The 23,379-nt window shown below is 51.3% G+C and overlaps 1 protein-coding gene across 1 annotated transcript in view; it reads right to left on the bottom strand.

Moving 5' to 3' along the window:
• Positions 1 to 23,379, bottom strand: part of ASTN2 (astrotactin 2) — a 351,063-nt gene that overhangs the window by 252,102 nt on the left and 75,582 nt on the right. The window contains exon 3 of the mRNA XM_088527956.1: positions 6,724 to 7,108. Within this exon, the coding sequence (XP_088384082.1) occupies positions 6,724 to 7,108 (385 nt within the window). The remainder of the gene's footprint in view (positions 1 to 6,723; positions 7,109 to 23,379) is intronic.

The raw sequence follows: 23,379 nt of genomic DNA, 5'->3' as shown, positions 1-23,379 counted from the left end.
GCCCCACGGCCGCCCCACGAGCCCTTCTCTTTGCCTCGGGGATGCCCCTCAGCTCGAGCTCAGCAAAATCGGGCTGCTCCTCCCCATGAGGTTCTCGCCAAGATGTCCTCTCCCACCGCTGAGGACGACACCGTGGCCTCGGCCTGCCTGTCACTTAGGCTGTTCCAGGGACATCACCTTTGACGCAGATCTTCTCGTTAGCTCTCACATCCAAGAGCTCATACATTTGTTATGAGTAACAGCTCCAGGACACAGCTTAACTATCCGTCTTCCTGCTCCACATCTCTGTCCCTGAAACACCCTTTTCTTCAGCCTTGACAAATGCTGTTCTAGCGACAACTTTCCTGGCCAACTAATTCAACTCTTCCTCTGTCTGCCCTTTTTCTCTTATTTCAAACATAAGTTATTCATCTTCCCATAAAACTGTAAAAATATTCCTCCTTCAAATTCTCTTTCACTACATTAGCCAGAGAAATGGAAGAGCAGTTTGGCTGCCAGGGACCAAGCCCTCGCGTTCCCATGACCTCCCCTTTCCTTGGGCTTCCTCATCTGCTGCTTTTTGCTTCACACGCAGACCAGGAGCTCTGTGAGGACAGACAGGCCCTCTCCTCCTGGCTCCATGAAGCTCCCCGCACGCGGAGGTCACGGTCCCGCGTGCAGCTCGCAGTTGCTGCACCGACGGATGATAATGAATAATAGAGCTTGCTTTCACACCATATGCAGCCAGGATTTAAAGCCACCCAGTATCACTGCTGAGAAAAAGCATCCAGGGACTAAGGAAGAGAAAATGAAGAGATTTACTCAAGTCAACACAGCAGATTAGAAAAAAATCTGAGGAGTTATGAAGCCAAGAAGACTGCAAGAAGCACAACCATGCTCGGCTAACTCCCTCTGCATGCATCATCCGAACCGCTGGCAATAAGTCATGTCTCCTGTCTAGACTTGGAGGCCAGACCCAGACTGCAGTGTCTGATGAGAGCAGTTCTCTCCCTGAACTTGAAAGAAACAAAAAATATAAAGATGAGTCCTTCGTTACAGAACTTGTATGCCAGATACAAAAATCTGCAAGTCTGATTTCACAGTCCACTATTTTCTACTCTGTTTTCACTACACAAAAGTTCTGGTTCCCATTGATCCTTAGCAGAATATGCCTAGGCAAAATCTTCTCTTCTTGCCCGACAATTGGCTTCACAAAACCAGAAAAATGCCAAGAGGATTTCACTAGCAATGAGTTGTTTGTTTTGTTTTCCAAATACATTAAAACCTATTTGGACAGATAATCCTCCTCCTCTCTCCTCAGGGGACCTAGCTGGTAAAACTGCATTCAAGTTTCCTCCGCTTTCCTTTAATTGTCCAGCTCCATCTCCATGCAATAATGTGTCCCACGGGTAATGCTGTTGGATCTAACAGTGCTGCCTGCGATGGACTCGGGGCCAAACCTTTGGAAATATTTCTTAATGAACAGAAGTGAAGCATTCCTGCTGCTAGAGGACAAAGTGATACGATGATGGATGAGAGCCAAAGACACAACAAGAGCAAAAACAAGTCAGGAATTCCCAAAGGACTGAAGCTTCAGGCCATCTGCTCAGGAAAGGCAAGGGAGGACAGAAGCTGTCAGGAACATCCACCATCAACTGTCTGGAGGAACGAGGCACGGTGCAGAGAGGCAATGGAGGACACAGACACACGGAGGAACGTGACGGCACCCACAGGACTTCACCAAAACCTTGTAATTGCAGAAGACTTCAAACACACGGGAGCAGCAGAGGCCAAGCCCTGAGGAACCACATCTCACACCAGCACACGCCACATTGAACCTCTCAGACCCACAAAGCAAGAAATTCTTGGAGAGGCAATCCCAACACTGCAGAAAGGCTGCGCAACCCCCTTTCCCCAGCAGCACCAAGGGACCCTTTTGGCTGATGAGAACTCCCTGTCTCTTGCCTCCACCTGCGCTCAATTTTATTTTTTTTAATAAGATACTACTTTTCTTCCTCATAAACTGTCTTGGATTTTTATTCTGTCTAAACTCATCTGGGCTCTGTGCAATGTCACCAGGTCAGCTTGTGCTCCTGCTGCAATTCTAATTTTGTCAGCTTTCCATTTTCTAGGGAGTTGGGGCATTTTTTTTTTCCTTCCCGAATCAAAAATGATTTTGCATAACAGTAATAATGTTAATGGCCCTGCACGGTGTGTCCAGATTACAGGCTGCAGCTGGGGAGAAATAAACATCTCATCTTTGCCCTGCTGTTTATCTACCCACAGCAGAGCCTGGTATCAGGTCAGAACCTGTAATTTCATTAACTTTATCACTGAGACGCGCTTGTTGCTAGATGTCATTATTCAGCGCGTTGCTCCTGCTTGTTTGCCCCCAGCTCCGCTTCCGATGCTCCGGCGGAGCCAGGGGGCTGCCTTTCCACAGAGGCACATCCAAGAATCCCGAGGAAAGTTTGGATCAGCGCATTTGTGCTCAGCTCGCCTGGGATTTGCAAAACAGACTTTCTCCGAGCAAGAGCAGCAGAAAAAAATGCATCCACCCACCAAAAGAGCAATCAAGCCCATGCACAAACTTGTGATGATGGAGGGGAGGCAGCACCCGAGTCCAGCAGAGCTTCCCAGGGCTCCCGCCGTGCTGGAGAGCCCCACCACGCAGGAGAAGGCCATGAGCACACAAAGGTGGAGGCAATGCTCCCTCTTCATCAGGTTTGCCATCCCTGGTAATTAATGCTGAGGACTGACACTTGAAAGAGCCTTCTGTGACACCCGCAAGATGACACTGCTTGGAGCCTGCTGACAAGTCCCCACTGATGTCTTCTCACAAAGCTGCACTGCAGGAGCAGCAAGGAGAGCATTTTCCCCAGGGGACCCAGGGGAAGTTGACACAATTTCCCACCTGGTTCTAGGGAGTTGCACCAAAACCCTGCAGCTCCCAACCGAGCGGGTGGATAAAGCAGGAAGGCAGATTGAAGCCAGGAGAAAACACCCAGGTACCTCCAGTGCCTCCCAGAACACCGCATTGCCCATGCACAGGCGAAGCAGGTGAGAGGTGCGAGTGCGAGGCTCCCAGCATGTGTACTTCATATTCCAGCCTGGAAATCCTAATCAGAACCACGGCTACAAGGCTCTGGCCACCATCAGCACAGAGAAGCAACTCAGGAATGCCGTAGCTTGACTGCTTGAGAAGGTCCTCCTTATGGAGAGGGAAGGTGACCTCGTGGGAGGAAACACATGGGGAGCCAGGCAGGCTCCAGAGGGACCGGACCTGGCAAGGCACATACACGTGATAAACATACCTTGCTAAGGACATGCACAGAGCTGCTCTTAAGCAGCACCAGGAACATGTCACTCCTCAAGCAAAGGAACAGAGGTGTCCTACAGTGCTCTGTGATCAGCGCTAGCGATGGCACCACCAGCACCTCTGCCAGGGTGGTTAGACAAGCGCCAGGGCTCAGGACTGGGTGCACCACACGTGTTCAGAGGGAAGACCCCCAGGCATCAAATCCAAGCAGCAGAAAAGCACTCAAGTACAGCACTCCATGTGCCCATAAGCCAACGACCACTCCATAGTCCTAGATGGCTTTGCACATCCACCTGAGCGCTCCCCTTCTGCCTTCTGAGACAAGGTTATGGTCACGGTTCCTAAATTGCAGGAGCATCCGATGTTCAAAGAGCCTACTGAAAGATCTGAGCATCCCCATAATTTCTGAGTTATTGTGCTGGCTTCATTAAGGCTCTGTCTTCTCTCCTCTACCTCAATTCATGGTGCAAAGCACAACACAGTGTTTAGGAGAACTGGTGGGACAATTAGTGAACGTAACTCAGAGCTCCTGGCAGCCTGTGGCCAGTCCTGGCTCTGGAAGCTGTTGCAGCCCCAGGTCGGGCAGATTTTTCAGTCAGCACAAAAGGTACTTTATCACCAGTTCCTGAAGTCCTTAGAGAGTTTAATATTCTGCCCTAGATCTTGTTTACTATTATGTTTTGAACTGCACTGAAATGCAGTTACTTCTGTCTTCTCCACTCACATGACTAAATAATTTATAGAAAAGCAAAACAAAAAAGATAATATGAAAGAATAAAAAAAAGGCAGTTCGGTTACATTATTTGAAGGCTTTCATTTGTTCACTCTGAGCGCAGGGTTGGGAAGACATCGCTTAACACCGGCAGACACCAACGCGGCTGCCTAGACCAGGGTGGCCGGGAGAGCCCGGGCACCTCTGCGCTTCTCCAAGCAACGAGAACTGGCCCCATCGTGACAACCTGGCTTAGAACAGGGAAGAATAAGATGCCCTTCATGCATGGGAAAGACCTGTGTGTCAGACACCATGCGGTGAATGTTGCGGGTGCAGGTTCCTGCTCTGCACACGCGGTGCCTCCTCCGGCTCTCGCTGGCGCCGTCCAGCATCGCTCCACGAGCCCCAACACTACGAGGTGGAGCCGGTGCCTCCCTTCCTCCCGCCAGTGCAGCGGCTCAGCAATTAGGACTAATGTACTTCACTCTTGTTTATTTGCGCACGTTTTACTGTACTTTGCAGGTTAACAACGTTAAACGTTTCCTAATGACATTTCCATAAGCAGAGGTGGGTGTTCCAGCTTCAGCAGGAAGATCTTTAAAAAAAAATACAGGTAATCAAACATGCATTAGGCTAAAAGCTCAGGGGAAGGTGCTTTGTGCACAGAAGATGTGAAGCAGGGCAGTTTCCTGCCCCATCGTGCGGACGGGCAGGTCAGAGCAACCCAGGCCCTCCGAGCCGCGATGCTCCAAGCGCAAGGAGCAGAGCCATAGGCTCTGGCAGCACGAGTTTTATTTGCAGTTAGCAGAACAGTTAACTGAAGAGAAGTCAGTCTTGCACGCTGCATATAAGCTCCTGCACTGGCCTCCTCCTAGAGCACCTGAGCACCTTCAGGAGCGCGTTAAGAGACGCGGCCAACACGTTGCCCATCGTCTGCTCCCGCTCCTCCGCTCCCAGGACCGGCCGTGCACTCGGTTTGCAGCACGAAACTCGCTCCTCCGAGCACTACCTCGCTCCTCCCGTGTCCTGTCTGCAGGAGCAGTGCCAAGGCCCGGGCCATGGGGCTCCCCTCCGCTCCCGGATACCCCATGCAGCCAGCGAGGATGGAGGAATCCAGCCTGTTCTATTGCACGTTGGCACTGCGTCCCCATGTGGGGTGACCCAGAGCGACCCGGCTTCCCTCCACTGCTGCCTTCGTCCTGGGCTAGATACAACTTCTTTGGCACTTGGGCTCTTGCCTAAGGAAGGAGGAACCCCCAGAGCCCACGGCACCTCCAAGTGCCCCCCCAGCACCTTCTGGGAAGGCACAGAGTGTCCCCCAGTGGTCTCACCTGCGCAGAAGAGGGCTTGGGAACAGCCACGCAAGCCCAGGCCCTCGCTGCCCAACTCCTCGTGTCTGTCAGAGGATTAACACGTTCACAGCAGTGCCATTATCCAATATTAGACCATACAAGCACAGTCAGCGGCAGAGGGATTGGCAGATACTACAAGGATCAGCAGCAAGAACTGATGCAGAATTTCATAGGCTTCTTTCTATTCTAACCTATAGACGTTACATAATGCTGTACCTGCCTTCTCCCACAGCAGGGCTAAATACCACACACCATGGGTAAGAAACAGAACACATTTAAGATCTATTTCTATCAGATCCATATGGATTCAGTTCTGCTGTTCTCCCCCTACCATGAGATTCTTCTCATTTGCCATCTCCAGCTCCTTACAGGGCTTTCACGCGCGCACCTCAAATCTGCAGCCCTGATGACTCTGTTCGGGGGCGACTGCAGGATCATTTGTTTGATTGCTCGGGGGATAAAATAAGGGAATGTTTTGCCACTGGTGAGAAATACAGCTTTATGGAGCAAGTCTCCAAGGACCATCAAGGCTCAGCAGGTTCCTGAGCTCCCATTGCACCAACACATTTGCTTCCTAAAACTAATGTGTTGCTCTACAGCAGAGCAATGAACATTTCTGCCACCTAAAGGGTAAAGACCAGCCTGATTAATGTCCACACAAGGCAAAAATACCATTAGAGCTCCCAGTGAGCCCATCTTGCTCAGGAGCAACTGACCCACCAGAAAGCACAGCAAGGCTGTACTGTGACACCAGGGACTGATGGCTTGGGATCTGGCAGTGAGAGCTAAGGGCTCGCAGCTACTTGTGCCTCAGTTTCCCCAGCACCATCAAGAGGTAACTCCCCTCACTGGGAGGGGAGCTCCAGGACAAGGCCTGCAAACCTCCTTGGGAATGAACGCTTAGGACAAAAGGTGAAGCACACACTTGTGCACAACCACCTCCTCCCTTGGCACTGCCCCAAAGCACCTCAAAGAGTCACCAAGTCCCCAGCAGAGCTCAAATCGAACAGGAACGTGACAGGTTGCTAAGAATGGGGATAATGCTGCTCCCTGGCACACAGGGCTATCAACCAAGCTACGAATGGAAGAGAAGAAGCTCTGATGGGATCCTCCCCTCTGAAGAGCTCATGGGGCAAGAGCAAGCAACCAAATTTTACACACAGTGGTTGCTACTTTGGACAGCCAGGAATGCCCCAGAGCAGCTATACGGGTATGGCGCAGGCTGTGAGAGGCAGGATCCCTCCAAGACTTTGGGTACCAGCTGCAGCCAGGCTCAGCTACGCGCTCCAGCCACACTGCAGAGGACAGAAAGATGAGCAGGGGATGGAAAGTGGGAAAGAGCAGAGAGAAAAGCCACCAACCTTTCTTCTCGTATTCAGGTTTCTCCTCCCCAGCCCGGCCCAGGCTCTCCAGCGTCCGCGTCACTTGGCTGCCAAACTCGTCCTCCCTGGCGCTGGGCTCTGCCCGCCGCGGGGTCTCCTCCTCTTCCTCGTCCTCATAGTCATCCAGGATGGGGGTCTCGCGGATGGGCACCCCAATGACCGAGTTGTGGGCCTGGAGGCGCGAGTTGCGGAAGCTCTCGCGGGCCTGCGGGCCCAGCAGCACCGAAGGGATGTAGTGGATCTCATGCGTGGCCTCCGTGCTCGCGCTCTTCTGCGGGATCCGGCGGCGCTTGTGCCAGCGCCGCTGAGCGTACAGAGCCACCGTGAAGACCAACAGGAGCAGGAGCAGAGCAATCAGGCCACCCTGCGGGAGACAGGAAAGAGAGCGTCAGAGCGCCAGAAAGAGACGATCCGTACGGGGTAGGGAAGGGTGAGGAGACGCACAGCTCTGCCCCAAGTTATTCTGCCCACTCTTCCAGGTAACTGGTTTTCAATAACCCATCCTCAGTTCTACCAGTCTACCTGGCTTGCCACAAATAGGCCAAGGTGATGCTGGCTTCAATCCCTCCATCCCTGCGAGAGCAGGTGTGGAAGAAGGTAGCCCTCCCCCACTATTTAAGAGCAGGAACCTTATCAAAACACGCAAACAACCAACACTAAAGTCTCAGCATACACACACATAAAAAAACCATGTAACAAGTCACAATACAGATGCTGTTCCCCAGGGTCTGGCTGCCCTAAACTTTCATTTTGGGTTGTAACAGATGTCCCCCCTCCTTGGAAATGGTGATAAAGTTAAGCAAAGGGCTCTCTAGCCTTATAACCAAGAAAAGCTGTGGCCAGGTATTGCATTAAGGTCACGCTTGCCCAGGGCATAAGTTGGAAAGAGGTCTTGAGTGTCAGTCTGACGCTGCAGCTGCTGCTCCACTCACCATGTCCATCTCCCACACGCATCCTGCATTCTGCATGCAGAGCTTCTGCTCTCCAGAGGAGGGGTCTTTCCTCCTGCTCACACCACCAGCACGTTGCATACCTTGCAGCAGCACTACATGCATCCTCCAAGGTCTCCAAGTGAGCCACCAAAGCGCCATTTCTTGTTTTGCAGAACCATCAAGTGACTTGCCTAAGGTTCCACGAGAAGTCAGTGGCAGCTCTGGGGACACACACACGCAAGACATACTCCAGTCCGAGACCCTCTGCACAAAACTCTCCTATTCCCCCACCTCTAAGATTAACTAGATGCAACTCACAACTGCATTATCACTGGGGAGAATGGAGAGAAATACTGCTCCAATCCCTGTGGCTCCATAGGAGCGGTGTCTCCTTGCGCTGGGTAGCACTGAGTGACACCAGCTCTGCCTCTGACTGTTCCTCAAGTTCACACAGGCGCAATCTCTCCCATCCCCTACGCGAGCAGGAGGTGGATGTTAGCTTCGAGCCACTCAATCTCCCCGCAGAGCCCAGGCAATTTTATCCTGTGGCAGAGCAGCAAAGCAGGGCATGTAAATCAGGAGCAGCATGAGCAATCGGGGCTCTACAGCACGACACGTAGCCACCAGGTTAAGGCAGGCATTTATTTAGCACAAAGAATGCCACATTCGGGAACTTTACAGAATGTGCAAAAGCAAAGGGAAGACGTGTAAATATTTCATCTGCATTCAGTTCCAAACACTGTGCCATACCCAGAGCACAGCTCAGACTCATAAACAGGATCATCTATAAAGAGCCAGCGTGGAAATCTGCCGTTCTCGGAACGAGTTAGCTGGGAGGCCGGGCCCTCAGACAGCCACAACTGGATGGATTTGCGGTTGCCTTCACTGCTCTTGCCTGGCTCGATGCTTGCCATGCTCTGAGCGGGTTTGAGGGAAACGTGGCCACCCCTCTGCTGCAGCAGGGCAGCCCAGAAGCCCCAGCATCCACAATGACTGCAGGTTCCCATGGGAGGGAACGGACACGGCACAAGGAACGGGTGATGCTCAGGATCCTACCTGGCTTTGGAAAGGGGCCTACCTGTGCTTGGAAGCAAGACACAGCAAGGACATCTCAAGATCATCCCAAAGAAACGCACTTCCTTGGGGTGAGCAGTGCTGACGTACGGAGAACCCAGGCCAGGCCAGGCCCGGGACACATTTCCTCACTCAGCAATGCGGCTGCACAGACCCAGCTCACTCCAGCACGTGCTCCACAGCTTGCTGGCCGTGGCCTCCCCACTGCATGGGTCCACCTCAGAATAGGTAGAGCAGGTCCAGGGCAGGAAGCACGAGGTCACATTTTCTGCATTTGTATCGGCTGGGAAGGGTTAAGGAAGCGATGCAGAGGATGTTCCCAAGCCCAGCACTGCCCCACCATGGGCCATGGCACAGTGAAGATAACTTAATGAACACAGATACCTTCTATCTGGATGGAAATCAGATTTCCTTTGCTCCCTCCTGCTCCACACCCAATCTCTCCCCCAACAGCTGGTTGGATGGACACACATCAGCAGAGGGTTCCACCATCCAGGCTGTGCACAGCCCTGGGATCTCCCTCCGTCAGGGATCACACCCTGCCCTCCTGCAGCCTTCAGCCCATGAGAAGGAAGCACCCAGGACCTCACAGCACTGTCTGGAAAAGCCCGAATAAAACAGCCCCAGTGCCTCAGGCCAGGGAATTCCTGCTGCTCACGTGGCACCAAATTGAGATTATTTCCTCAAAGTCTGGCTTGCCTGAGAGAAACAGCTGCCCTGCAAACTGCTGAAAGGGAGATCCAGCGACACGCAGCACAGCAGGGTCACGAGCATCAACAGAACACGCCACACTGCAGGATTAGGTCCATCTTCTGTGCCAGTGCACTTATAACTGAATTAGGCCTCTGACATTGCAGAAATGCTCCAGAGCAACAACAAAACTCACTGACATGACTACTGGGAAAAGCCGTGCCACAGAGCTCCTGGATGCTCTCCTCAACCACAAAGCTGTGAGCAGGAAAAGAGCTGTAGGTAAAACCACCAGCCTCCTGGATGGGGTCCCAATGAGAAATTACACAAAGGTGCAAAGGCACCGATGCTCTGGGCCTGCTGATCCTCCTCCAGCCTGCAGTCCTCAAGTCCCTGGAGACAACAGGGTCAGTTCGAGCAAGCCAAGGTTCCCATCCAGGCTGTTACCTGCCCCAAAACCCCAAAGGCAGCTCTTGCTGCTCACAGAGGACACAGGGACAAGAAGTGGGAGGTCTCGGTGCTGCAGCATTTTATGGGAAAAAAAAACCAAGTGTAAAGGAGGCAAATGCCACACGAACACCCCGAACCGGCACAGCCTTCACCACCAGCCACCACCACAACAGCCCTTGCTCCCGCTCCGGGCTCCGTTTCACAGCGCTCTTGGCCACGCTGCGACTTGGCGTTACAGCAGTCCCCAAGGCCAGGCCAGGGAGCAGCCGCCGCTCCAGCTCCACGGCCCGTTCCTTAGGGCAGCAGTCACCAGGTTTTCGAGGGCGGCTCAGTTTCAACCTGATCCTTTCGTCCCCGACCCTGCGCCCGCAGCCGCTTATTTAAACACAACACACACGGAGGGAGAGCTTCCTGGGGAGAAAGAGAGTCAAACTTAGGAAGCATTCAAGCCAGCCTCATTTTAATCTATTTTTCATGTTAAATTATCCAACTGAGGGAGCTGGAGAGAGAAAGGGGAAGGAAGGGATAATATGAGAAATGTTTTATTTGACAGTGTGTCATTCGGAAACTGATTATTTCTGTCTCAGAGCTTTTTAATATTCCCAAACAATGGCCGTGCCGCGAGGGGATTTGGTATTCTAAGGCTGGATTTATAATACTCTGTTCTGCAGTGATAAGAACACGGGTCTTTAATCCTCTGAGCTGTGAACATGCATATTCTCCCGCGTAATGTCCTTCCCCCTGCACTCCTCCGTGTCCCAAGCGAGGCCAGCAGGAGCCCGCGGGCCACCAGCTCGACCAGCCTGGGACATGCACAGCAGTGACCTCCACCTTGGTGACCTCCTCCCCATGCTCCTCCTGACGCTCGTGCCAGGGCTCCTAGTCCACGCCCAAGCGCTCAAGGCACCTGGTTCTCGCCATGCGGCTCCCCATGCACCAGGAGAGCGGGTCAATAGTCTCCATCCTGCTTCAGAGCTTGCGATAACCCCGGTGTGAACCAAGGCCAGGTGTGACAGAAGGGTCTGAAATAAAACTTAGTAGGTAAAATTGTCTGCACTATAAAATAGCATTTGGATGTAATAAGATTGTAAGATGGTCCATCTGGTGCCTATTTAGGGCTGGCTAGAAGTTCCCCCATGTGATGTGAAGGGTTGCTAAGACCCATAGGAGTGGAACACGGATGGGAATAAGCCATAGGATAAGGGGGAATAGGGCTGAAGAGGATATTATTTGCCATGTGCAGAAACTGCAGAACTTTGGGGCTCAGGCATGGCACAGGAACAAGCTTCAGCTGAAGCTAGAAAGCAACAAGGGTGACACTCATTAAAAATAAATAAATAAATAAAAATAAAATAAGAAATAAATCCCGCTGGAAGAAGCCACCGCCAAACTCCTCCAGAGTGGGGTGCTTGTATCAACGTTGTGGGTTCCAAAACTATTGATCTGCAGAGTTAGCAGCATCTTTCCAAGATGCCTAACAATCCCTGAATTTGCAAGTGAAACAAATCCAAAAACACCACCAACCTGTGCTATACTGTGCTGCGTCTAGAAGAACCATCAGAAAAATGCCAATATTCAACAGAGGCACCACTCATACAAGACTGGGAATGGGAAGGAAAGCATTTGTTCAATGCTTCTTGGATTGAAGGAATTACCTTTGAAGTCTTCTACAAGGTAATGACTGCTAGATTTTATTTTTATCATGTAATCAAGCCTTCAGAATCAGAGATTTTTTTTTTTTTTAAAGCAAGGGAAAATCTACCTACCCTCACACAAGCTATGATTCTTACCGTGAACGACATGAAACATGATGGAGTCCTGGTGTCTCTGGGGTTTGGTTAGACTCTTTCTTGCAATGGGCTCTTCATAACTCTGCTGATCTCCGGCCTGGTTCCTGGGTCTCCCTCACTTTTTTTTTTTTAGGGTTCTCTTAATGGGATGAGCTGGGCTCGGCACCTTGCAGGAGCCCTCAAGCTCAGGAGCTTTGCAGTCAAAGCAGCATTACTACAGCAATGCAGCTCAGGCTTTGCAAAACAGTCATAATTCTCTGCCAACAAATGGGTTGAAGTAACAAAAGCAGCTCCTCCCTTGTGAATGACACCTACGTGTCACCCTCTCCTTCAGTAATCCCCACTCGACCTGCACACCCCTCTCTCCTGGGCAAGAACATTGGAAGCCTTTGCCAACACTTTCTGAGCATCCCCTTGCCAGCTGCTGGTATCTGCTGCCTTGTGCCATTTCAGCAGCCCCCTGCCTTTTACTAGAGATGGGGTCTTGAGATGATTTGCATCTTCTTTGCTTGGCCTTGAGATAAATATATCTTTTGATTTAGAGGTAGCCAAGCAGGAAATTCCCAGTGCCCAACTCCTATGTCACTCCCTTAATAGCCATGGCCAATCGCTCTCATTTCCCTCATGTCCCAATATCCTTTTTGGTTGTATCCCCTGATCACTAATAAAATATATTGTCCTAATGAAAAAATGATCTCCCACATGCGAGACCATGGCATGACCGTCAAATAGAGGTAAAAGTGATTTCCAGAAAACCCCTCACGGCTCTTCACATTTAATGCTTTTTCCTTCCTCTCTCTTTGTTGCGGGGAAGGTAATTAACACTAGAACAATTTACCAAGGGTTGCAGTGGATTATCCATCACTGTCATTTTTTCCTATGCCCTACAGCGAACGACTGGCCAGAATAGATGGCCACCTTCTGGTCTTCTAATCCACCACCTTCCTTCACAAGTCACAGCATTCAGCTCTATGGCAACTTACCTCTCTTTCAAGGATTTTATACCCTACCCTGCCAGTGCAGACGCAGAAAGAGCCACAGGACTGTGGACACAAATGGCCAGACAAGGCACCATCCATATCAAAGCACACCCAAGGGTGCAGCCCCCGCAAGGACCGTACCCCCGCTCCCTGCACCTTAGTGCATAAACCTTCCTCCACTTGTCTCAGCTGCTGCCAAAGGGTGCAAGAAAACACCCGCAACAGCGTTCAACAGCGGGGAATAACAAACATTTGTATCGGTTTTTAGCTATGCTGTACTTTGAACTAACAGGTTCTTAATGTATTTAACTAAAAGCGATGGCAATTTGTGGCTCACAGACCCTACAAATGCCATTTCACCAGACAGATGCTTGTCCTGGTCACAGCTCCGCCAAGGCCCTTGAATGCACAACCCAAAGCAGAGTTGGCAGCATCGCATTAGCGATGCCCACTAACCAGTAACTGCTCCATTTGGCCAAATGCTCTGCTGCAAACAAAGCCAAGAGCAGAGGCCAGCCGAGCCGCAGGTCCACAACGCGGCGCCGCGGCACGAGGAAGGACCCGCCACGAGGAAGGACCCGCCACGCGGCGCTGAAGGACCCACCACGCGGCGCTGTGGCACGAGGAAGGGCCCAGGCCTGTCCCTCCACCCGCTCTCAGCTCTGTTAGCAGCACTAGCAGGGCCTGCACCAGGACAGGCGATGCACACGCGGCCATCCCAGGGCTCACACCCTGGAGCAGCTGCACTCACAACAACTTTGGAAGAATATCAGCTGAAATTCTGTTCAGCTGCACAGGGCCTGTTCCTTTCCTGACCAAACCTGAAGCTTCTCCCTAGGACTCCTCTGTGCTATTGCTCTTTTTCTCTTTGCTGCATCTCTCAATTTGAATACTACTTCTGCAATTCTTAATTAACGTGCTGTGTGGACTTTCAGATCATTAACGATGAAAAATAAAGCTGATTTCTGCAGACACCTCTCAGAGTCTTCCCTTTCCTACGCACAGACGTTCATCACAACCTCCTTTGCACTCCTAGATCTGCCTGGGTCTAGGCCATATCCTCGTATGACACAGGATCCTTCAAGCTTTAAGGAAACAGCGTGTTACCCTGTGCTCTTCCCTCGAGCTGGGATAACGCCAGTCTCCAGCTATCGTCACCCCATCATCACCACAGGCTGCCGAGTGGCACAGGCTGACGGGGACTCTTGCGGCTGTGATGCTGGAGTCACCCCATCCGCCCACGGCACCAGCAGCCGTGAAGGCAGAGTGTGAAAGAACACAGGCATTAAACAGTCCCTGCCACAGGGATACTCCCCAGCACTAAAATATGATACTAAAATAAAGCATAGGCTCAGACTGGTCAGGAAAGCAAAGGCAAACCTGATACTGCCTCTTCCATGCACTTTCCCCCTGCCAGGGGAAAGCAGCAGCTCTTCACATCAAATAGAAGCAAATGCATCCAGCAAAGATGGAAAAGTAGTTATTCATTTCCTGTGTCCACATTGCAGAGCACAAGGAGCTGAAATGAGAGCGAGGATCGTTCAAGGGGAAGCCTAGCAGTAAGGAGCGCATTTGGCCGGAGAACCTGAACATCTCCATCGTGGGGCACAGCACAGCCCTTAGAGCAAGGATGGGGAGCAAGTCACCATGAGGGGCAGCAAGGAAGAGACTAAATACCCAGACTGAAAACCAACCCTGGACAGATCTGCAACCAGACCCGAGCTCCAGCAACTCAACCACACTTCTCAATAAAATATAGCAACGATACGGGACAAATCTACCAAAAAATAGAGCATTTTTCCTCCTGTACGCTTCAAATCCTCATTCGAGCACTGCCTCACCAAGGTGCTTAAACACATGCTTAACTTTAAATATGTGTTTAATTCCCATTACGGGCTAAGAGACCATGCTTCAGCGCTTTGCTGAGCAGGGACGCCTTGCTGAACTGCGGCCCAAAGAGAATCACGAGGGGTCTTTTTCTTCTCCTTCCACAGCTCTTACAACATCACTGAGCTCCAGCGACAACACGGCACTGCCTTCCGCTGTTGTTGTTATATCCGTGTCCCCTCGCCCTGCCCAGAGCTGCGGCATGGCCAGAAACCGCCATCCCATAACAGCACCCAAGGGTGCTCTTCAGGCAACCCCAAGACGAATGTTAGGAGGGCGAATTCACCCACAGGTCATGAACGCAGACTGACTTGCACCTGCACCGCTAGACGCAGAATCTGACCCACGGGGTATAAAATTTAGGGTTATGGCCGGAGCGCTCCACGAGGCCTGCGCAGATCGGCCGCACACAGCTGCTCCGCTGCTTGCTGAGCATACGCAGGTCGAGCATAAATTTAATAGCGTATAGAGTCCTGCAACACGCATAAATTTAATAGTGTATAGAGTCCTGCAAACTGTAACATACGCACAAGAGAGGAGAGTTACAGTTGCTGTGGGAACCGTAACTTTAAATCTCTGACTCTTCAGAATTAAAAAAAGTCAGAGAAAAAGTCACATTTCCATACGCACATATATACACACACACACACACGCACACACATTTTAAGAGACCCTGAATCTTGTTTTGCTGTTTCATCCAGAAATGGGAACTAAAAGAGGGAGTGAAGCTGCTGATCAGCCATTCCGCGCCGTTCAGACACGCAATGTGATGTTCCGCTAACGTTTATTTGAACGGTCTCCCAGGCACTATCTGGATGCCAACACCAAAATACACAAACCTGAATTATACCAAACGTCTGCATATCCCAAGCTGCCTATCTTAGGAGGAGAATGATCCAAAATGACTTCTGATCCTTTTTTTTTTTTTCCTAACGCACCAAAAGCATTTATTTCAGTGAACAGGAAGAGGGCAGCTGCAGGTGATTTTGTTAAGTGTTCAATTGCTAGCCCTTTCTAAAGCGGGAGTGTAAACTGCATAAATTGTGATTTTAATGCGCACTAAACGGTTCGCCTGAATTGGCTGACCCGTTAACCTGCCGTTTGCCCTCAGAGAGGGATCATTTTAAAATGCATTAGGTCCAGGGTGTCAGAGCTCATGTTTGCCTAACGTGGGGCGGCTGGCAAGGCGCAAAGCCAAGGCAAAGCCCGGGCTTTTCCAAGGAGCAGCGGCTACAGATCCCGCTCCGTCCCCGCAGGGCCGCTCGCATCCGAGGGCAGCCTGCTAGGGCCATGCACCCACAGGCGTCACGTTCGGCCCATTTAGATCTATTAACCGCACTGTGTTTTAGCCATATTCCAAAGGCAGAAAAAAAATCCACTTAAGAATTACCTACTTTGCTTTTAAATTTAAAAAAAAGGGTTATCGCACTCAGAGTAACTCCCTTAGCGCACGTGAGGTTTTAAGGGTAAGGGCTGTCATTCATTAGAGGCTTATGGAGCACTTAGCACTGCGGGACCTCTGGAGTCCAGGGCTTTGCCAACAAAAAATGCACGTTTCAATTAAAGGCAGGCTAAATACAACCCCTTGAAAAAGGCAAGCGGAGCCGGCACCGACGCAGCGTCGCCCTGCACAGCGCTCCGAGCGCGGCCCAAGCCCTCCCTTTGCTGGTGCTGGTGTTAGGAGCTGCCCATCGCTCAGGTGGGCAGTTGCACAGCTGCTGTTTTCCTAACCCCTGTGCGGCTCTGAGCATCTCCTGCAGGAATTCCTCACACAGCCTCTTTGCCCCAGCCTTCTCCTCCCCTCCAAGATATTCCTGAAAACATCTGGAGGAGGAAAAGTCCCCATTCCACCTCTTTTCCTGCAGAATTCACCCACTTACACCTGAGGTTTAGTGCTTTTGGGTAACGATCTTCTCTCATCAGAGCATCTCCATCAGATGCTCTCAAGGACACATCTAGGGTCCGTGGTAGAGATTTCCACCTTGCAACGAGATAGCATCAGCAGGAACAGTCACTTCCAGAAGAACCTGAATATTCCTTGCTCTGCAATTCCTCGCCTTGCTTTTAGAGGCAGGTAGGGCTGCCTAAGGGAAAAAACCCATGAGGTTTTTCCAGCCTTTTGTGTCCCGAGCTCCTAAGACCTGCCAATGCAGATGTTGTGTTCCCTGGCACCGCATCCAGCTCGGAGCACGAGGGTGCTAGGGAAGCCCAGGCTCGGGCAGCCAAGCCCTGCTGCTCTCTGGTTTCTGGAGCCAGCCTAGCACCGCCAGCAAGACAATGTCACCCTGCTCGTGCTTCAGCTACGGGCCGGTGCCACCAACACTTCCAGAACCTCTCTCTGAGCTGGAGCCCTCTTCTAGAGAAGAATTACAAATCTTGACTTTAGCACCAGCTGGAGAAGCCCACCCTTCTGGTTGGTAATTACAAGAGGACCCCCCTCCCAAAACCACAGCGACTAGGATAAAGCTGGAAAAACCCAGCTGATTCTCACCTCTTCCAAACAAAGGTTTAGCAGCTACCGAGCAAGGTCGCAGGTTACCAGGATTATTACAGTACCTGCCACAAGAGCATTTGCTAGCAAATTGCAAAATATAATTGAAAGTAAAGAACACTTGTCAGATAAACAAATAACACACAGTTCTTTTGCAAAGAGTGCTTTTCTTGCCTTTTTTTTTTGTTTTGTTAATAATAGTGTTTATCCACTTCCTCACTAATTTACAAAAAACGCAGTTAATTCTCAGTGGATCTCAAAATCATTAGTGCAAATTAATGCTGTTCCCACTGTATATTCTGCATATATTAAAAAAATTAATCTAATAAGAGATGCACATCTCCGGATGAGGGAACATTAACACAATTCACATTGTGCCTCGAGCTTCTAAGTGTTCTTGAGTGACATGTTACAACATCCTTTCTGCTCAATTAATCAGAGAGCTTCTTGGGGCTGCCAATTCTCGGACGGTTGTCCAGAAAAGGTGGCAAAGCGCAGAGCGTGAAGGAATGGGCATTACAGTAGAGGCCTTCCTCTTCATCATACGAGTGTTATTTGCACCACCTGAAATCCATCACTAAATTCAGACACTTTTGGAAAAGAGTGCAGAGAGCAGGAAAGGACATAAGGGGATGGCAAGTTGGTTGTGTCCTAACACTAGGTGGCCCAGGCAGGTCTTCTTGGACTGCATCAACACTCCCAAGCCTTATTTATGGGCCAGGTCTCCTCCGCTTTGGTGTGTGCACTGCTCTCCTCCAAATACAGGGTGGTTTGAAGACATGCGAGAGACTTGAAAAGGATTTTAGAGTTTATTTATGGACGTTTCAAAACAATTTACGGAGCTAGGAGCTGACAGGAAGGTGTTATTGTGCACAAGGGAAAGGAGGGAAAGAGCTCTTTTTGGTGTTGTTGGGGGTTTTTAAGGTTTATTACTGAGCCAATAGCTGGCAGCTGCTTTGGGAATGATCCAGTCTATTGTGTAAATACATTTAGGCATTTTTTTTAAAGTGCAAATATTTCAGTATAATGAACATCCTTCTGCAAAGCAGCAGCACAAGCCACAGTTCAACCCTTCATATCACCGTTGCTTTCCAGGGGAAAAGGGGGGCTATTCAAACACAATTAGGGGAAGAAAAGCTCTGTGCACATGTGGATAGAGCACGGGGCATCTGAAAGCACTTTGCAACTGCCGTCGTTACTTATGCTAAGTGAGTTGCATGCTATGGGGAACACAGTCCTTCGTCCCCTGGAGGGGAGCAGGCCTGGAGCGCCGCACACCGGAGAACCGCGATACCAAATTGCACCTGTGTAAATTGAGGAACGCACCCTGAACAAAGAGTCAAGGGCCGCCTCCTCGTGGCCTCCTCCCAGAGGTCTTCCTGGCCACGGGGACAGAGAGGTTGCCTTCAAACACTCCCGTCTGTCACAGAGCAGGCAAGGTCAAAGTTTTGCTTAAAAGATTAAAATAAATGAATAAAACAAGCTGTTTCTCTCCCAAAACATCATCTGTGTTCCCACTGGATTAAGAGCCCAGTTCAGCACCACACTTAAATCCCATTAACCTTACCAGTACTTTGCACACGTATAAGATGAATCAGTTATTTCAGGACCTTCCTGCCTTTTTTCCCCAAGAAAGACAAGTTGCCTTTATCTACCAGGAGGTACAAGGTCTCCAAATGGCCTTGGGGCTCAGGGTAGCGCAAAGAAAAAGGAAATCCATACGGACAGGAGTTTTCCTGCTGTAAAACCCGCGGTCTCGTGGCTCACACGTCGCCGCGCTCGCAGAACCCTTTGTTGTGCGGCACGTAAGGCCGCGCGCGCTGCGCGTCGCCCTGCAGAGCACGGCATTGATCGAGAGCTGAGCGGACGAAGGGACTGCAAGGAACCCGCCTTGTTTGGCTTGCTTGTTTTCAAGTGTGCTTTGAAGGGGACTAGGCCAGTGATCTTAGAGCCAAGGGAGGCAGATCCGAGAGCAGGAAAGCACGGCATGCGGGCGGCAGGCAGGGAGGAGCTGATGCTCCACAGAGGCATCTCCCAGAGGATTCTTGTCCCCGTCCCCAGGGTGCAGCGACACCCCCTCTAGCTCTGCTGGGCTCCCGCTGCACCCGTCGGAGACCATCCCCAAAGCATTCGGAATTCATCTGTAACTCAAGTCCCTCTTTTATCTTTACAGATATAGGACACCAAAGGCAAAGGGAATACCACAGACAGAAACCAAGCTTCCTCAACATGTCATTCTCCTGCAAGATGCTTCAGGGATGAGACTCTTGACAGGTACCTAACCCCATAAAGTGTCCAGAAAAGGAGTTTACCTATGAATTTTGAGGAACAACCACTGACTTAAGGAAGGTTAAAGAAGACCTCAACAACTGCCTACAGTTGCCAGGGCTTGACCTTACAACAGCACAGCTTGAAAACCTGGGGCCACTTCTGAGCCTAGCAGCAAGCATATCCTCCCTCTTGCTGCAGCTGGACTTTAAAAGGAGGATCTGAAGGGACTCCTTGCCAGCCACCTAAGTCCCATCCTGTCCTACTGCTGGTGGGGAGCTGAGGTCCATGCCCAGAACAAAAACATAGTAGGATTTGGGCAATATCAGTTCAGCGAGATCCAAAGTGATTCTGCCCACAGCCAGGGCCTCAAGTTTTCATGTGTGTTCCCACAGGGTGAAAAGAGACTCAGACTTTGCTTCCCCACTCACAAACGCAAGCAAGGCTCCTCTCCCTGCCTTTGCCTTGCACCAAACTCCCCTATGATGGCCACAAACCCCCAGCACAAGATACAAAGTCCTGCGCAAAGCTCAACACCATCACTCTGCAGCAACTGCCCCGTCACCACCTTTGCTCTGCATGCACCACACAGACCTACACGATGGTCTGTGCCATCCTTCTGCACTGGGGCACTGTAGCATCCAGGCACCACCAGCAGACCAAAGCTATCCAACAGGTAGCCACACGCATGCAAAAGGCACCAGACTGCTTCCCTGTACCTTCCCAGCAAAGCAGGGATCCTGCACAGTTAGTTCCCAGCCGTCGCTCCACTCGCCTTTGCAACAGCCTACAGGGAATTCCAGGCTGATTCTCTGGACCTGGGCCCACCCCGTGCGGACACCTCCTCCTGCTGCAATTGCTACCACCCAGTCGACACTGCAGCTTGCCTGATGCTGACATGTAAAGCTATCACATGTCTAGGTGAGACTTGGAAAGCGATAAGGAGCAGCAGCCTGGATGTAGAGGATCTGTCTACCTGGAATCCCACTGCCAGCCCCATCCCCATCTTTGCCCTCCACATGTCCCAGCTACACTTCACCCATAAAAAGCAGCAAAGAGCAACACCAGGGCTGCCTGTGCACACGTGCTGTCGAGGAGACCTGCCAGGCTTTACAGAACTCACTGCACCTCATGCTTGGAGAGACTGAAACAATTTGGGACTTGCATTCCCCAGCCTTGCTGTAAGCAGTGGCTTTGGAGGGCATCCGAGCGGGCCCACCGTGCACGCATGGAGAAACAAGAACTCCTTCCCAGATGGAGAGAGAATTCAAGGGCACTGCTATTAAAGCCGGTTCACTGCAGCCCAGCTGCACTGTGCTGTGACAATCTGTGATGGGAAACCTCCAAGTCAAAGTCCCCCTATGCTTAGCAGAGGCTGAGAAACTGTCCATTCGGAAATGGGAAAGAATTCATTTCAATTAACCATGCCTGGTGCACCAAACGAAACCAATTAATTCTCCCCATCTGAAAGCTGATTAGCCAGGATATCTGGATAAATGGATAATAACAGGCTAATAACCCCCTCCCATCCCCATGCGCATACACGCCGATGCCACCGTGCGTTTTTTTGACACAATGTCGCCAGCGTAATTGCGGCATCTGTGAATAATCTTCTCGGAGTGAATTAAGCTGCCGCTTGCAGGCTGCGACGGCCCCAGGAAGCAGGGAGCGCCTGGGCGAGGAGGGCCGCCCGCTCCCACTCGCTTCTCCTCCTGCTCCCTGCCCACGATGGACCCAACGGGGCACAGCTCTCGCCGGGACTGTCTGCGGGGCCACTCCATCTGGGAGCAGAGGCTTTGATGGAGGAGAAGAGCATGGGAGCAGCAGCAATAATCTGTTAGCTCACATGCAAGCAGTCACTGCCGATCACCATTCCTGCTCCTCCTACCTCACATGGAGGGTGCGAGGAGGCCCCCATCTCCTGCATGGCCACGTGCCCTCGCTGGTCAGCCCAAGACAGCCTTTCAGGAATGGCAGCCTGGGAGCACCCAGGGCCCTTCCAGCCACACTGCTGCCGCTCCCCTCCACCTCGCTGTCCCCCATGGGGACTATTAGCTAGTGTTTAACACTGCTGTTTAATTAATTTCATCATCCTTCCCCCTCAACCGTTGCATGTCTGCACGCCCGCAACAGGTGGGTGCTGCCTGGAGCCATCCTGCTGAGGTAACACTGCCCCAGGACGCTGGCCCCAGGCTAGTGTGCATCGAAGCCTCTTCAGTACCAGCTACTGGAGCCCCTTTCAAGCCACCAGAGCATCTCTGACCAGGCGGCTCTTGGTGCTGTGAACAGAACAAGAGTCCGTCGTGCCAGGCCCCTGCAGCAGCTCCAATACCGAGCTCCATGATGAAGCCAAGCAGGGCAGACCCCTCACACAACACTCGGGTCCCTGCTAATCCCTTGTGGGGGAGGCCTCCCCCACCACAGCCAGCCCTAGGTTCCCGCTGCCCCTTTTGTCCTCGCTGTCCATCCCCAGCTCTGCAGTTCCCTCAAACCCTTTGATCACCTGTGATCAAAGCACCTCCACTAAGCTAGGCTATGGCCAGGACACTCATGTCCTTAGTGAGCTGAAACAGCCAAACCTCAAAAACAGGAAGGCAAATAAGGCAAGGCCCTGGCCCCAAAGCCCGACTCCAAACCTGGGGCTTGGGGATGTCCCATCTGCAGTCACAGCCCCAGTTGACACTTTCTCTTTGAGCACAACAGCCACCTGAAAGTTGCGTTTTTCCTCCCTCTTCAATCCTCTCTCTCAGCAAGGGGAGTCCATTGCAGCTCCCGCCTTTGGCTGCCTCAGCGCAGAACCACAGGGCAGCTGAGGGAAGCAGGAGCGGCCGCACCACGAGCTCCAGAGCTGGCACTGCTTCTCTGGCTCCGCTTTCTTTTTTTGAGGCAGAAAGTGTTTATTAGTTAGGAACACTTATCAATCGGGTATTTTTGGTTTAGAGCAATCTCCGAGCCAAATCACACACACTGAGCAAAACAAAGATCTCAAGCCCAGTGCCATTTTGTACTCAAATTCCCTTTTACTGAGGTGACAGGCCTGTTTCGAGAAAACAACAAAAAAAGATCTAAATTTAAAGCTAAAATTAAATTAGATCCTTAAGCGACATGGAAAGCGAGATGAAATACTTCTATTGACCTAATAACAGGCTTCTACCTTCACCTTTCACTTGAGGAGCCACCTCCTGAGCTCTTACGTATCGGGTTTTGTGCAGGTGGTGGGTACTGAGGACTGAACCATTCCCACTCAACACAAACATGTCTTAACGGTTTCTTTTAAGCTTGTTTTAAGGCAAGAGAATCATCCTGCCACCTGGTTCAGCAACACTGCGGGCTGCTCCCACACACTGGTGGCCCCGTGCCTCTCCTGTCACCCCGCTGCAGTACCGTACCCATCAGCTCCTCTCCCAGCACACTCCTGTGCAAGGAGCCACGGCTGCTGGTGCGTCCCAGGGACGAGTCCCCGGCTCCCCGGGGGTAATGGAAAGGGAGGACATTAAAAACACCTTGGAAGGAAAAGCATTAGGTACCTGCTACGCAGCAAAGTGCTTCTGATGAACAGTCCCCGGGACAAACAAAATCCACTATAATCTCTAATTTTATATTGTGCAGAGGGAGGGGAAGAAATTCAATTTGGCTGCTCAGACAAGCCACAGATCTTCCCCCTGTGCAGGGATGGAGGGGGCAGCCTCCGCACGCAGGCTGGCACTGGACCGAGCTCAGAAGCACACGTCTCATCGAAATTAAGCCAAGCCTGCGCAGCGCTCCTCTCTTCAGGGGAGTCCTGGCCTCCTGCTGAAGAAACAGCTTTGCCTGAGGGGAGAGCGAGAACAGCAGAGGAATATATAGCCATATGTTCCCAGAGAAGCTTGCCTGCGTGGTAAGGTAAAGGCACAAGGCTAGGAGGGGGAAAAAAAAAAAAAAAAAAAAAAAAAAAAAAGAGAGAGAGAGTGCACATGCTTTGATGGTGAGAAACACTACTTCAGAGGCAGCATAGTTGTACCAGGCTCCTTGGTCTTTCTAGCCTCCCCCTTGATCCAAATAACACAAACTCTTGGCACCCAGCTCATGTCCTC

This window comes from Tinamus guttatus, unplaced genomic scaffold, assembly GCF_059628265.1.
Source record: "Tinamus guttatus ecotype Peru unplaced genomic scaffold, ASM5962826v1 Tinamus_guttatus_pri_ptg000297l, whole genome shotgun sequence".
In the NCBI taxonomy this organism is placed as follows: Eukaryota; Metazoa; Chordata; class Aves; order Tinamiformes; family Tinamidae; genus Tinamus; species Tinamus guttatus.
Note: the sequence above shows the minus strand (reverse complement) of the source record. Positions and strands in the feature narration are given on the sequence as shown.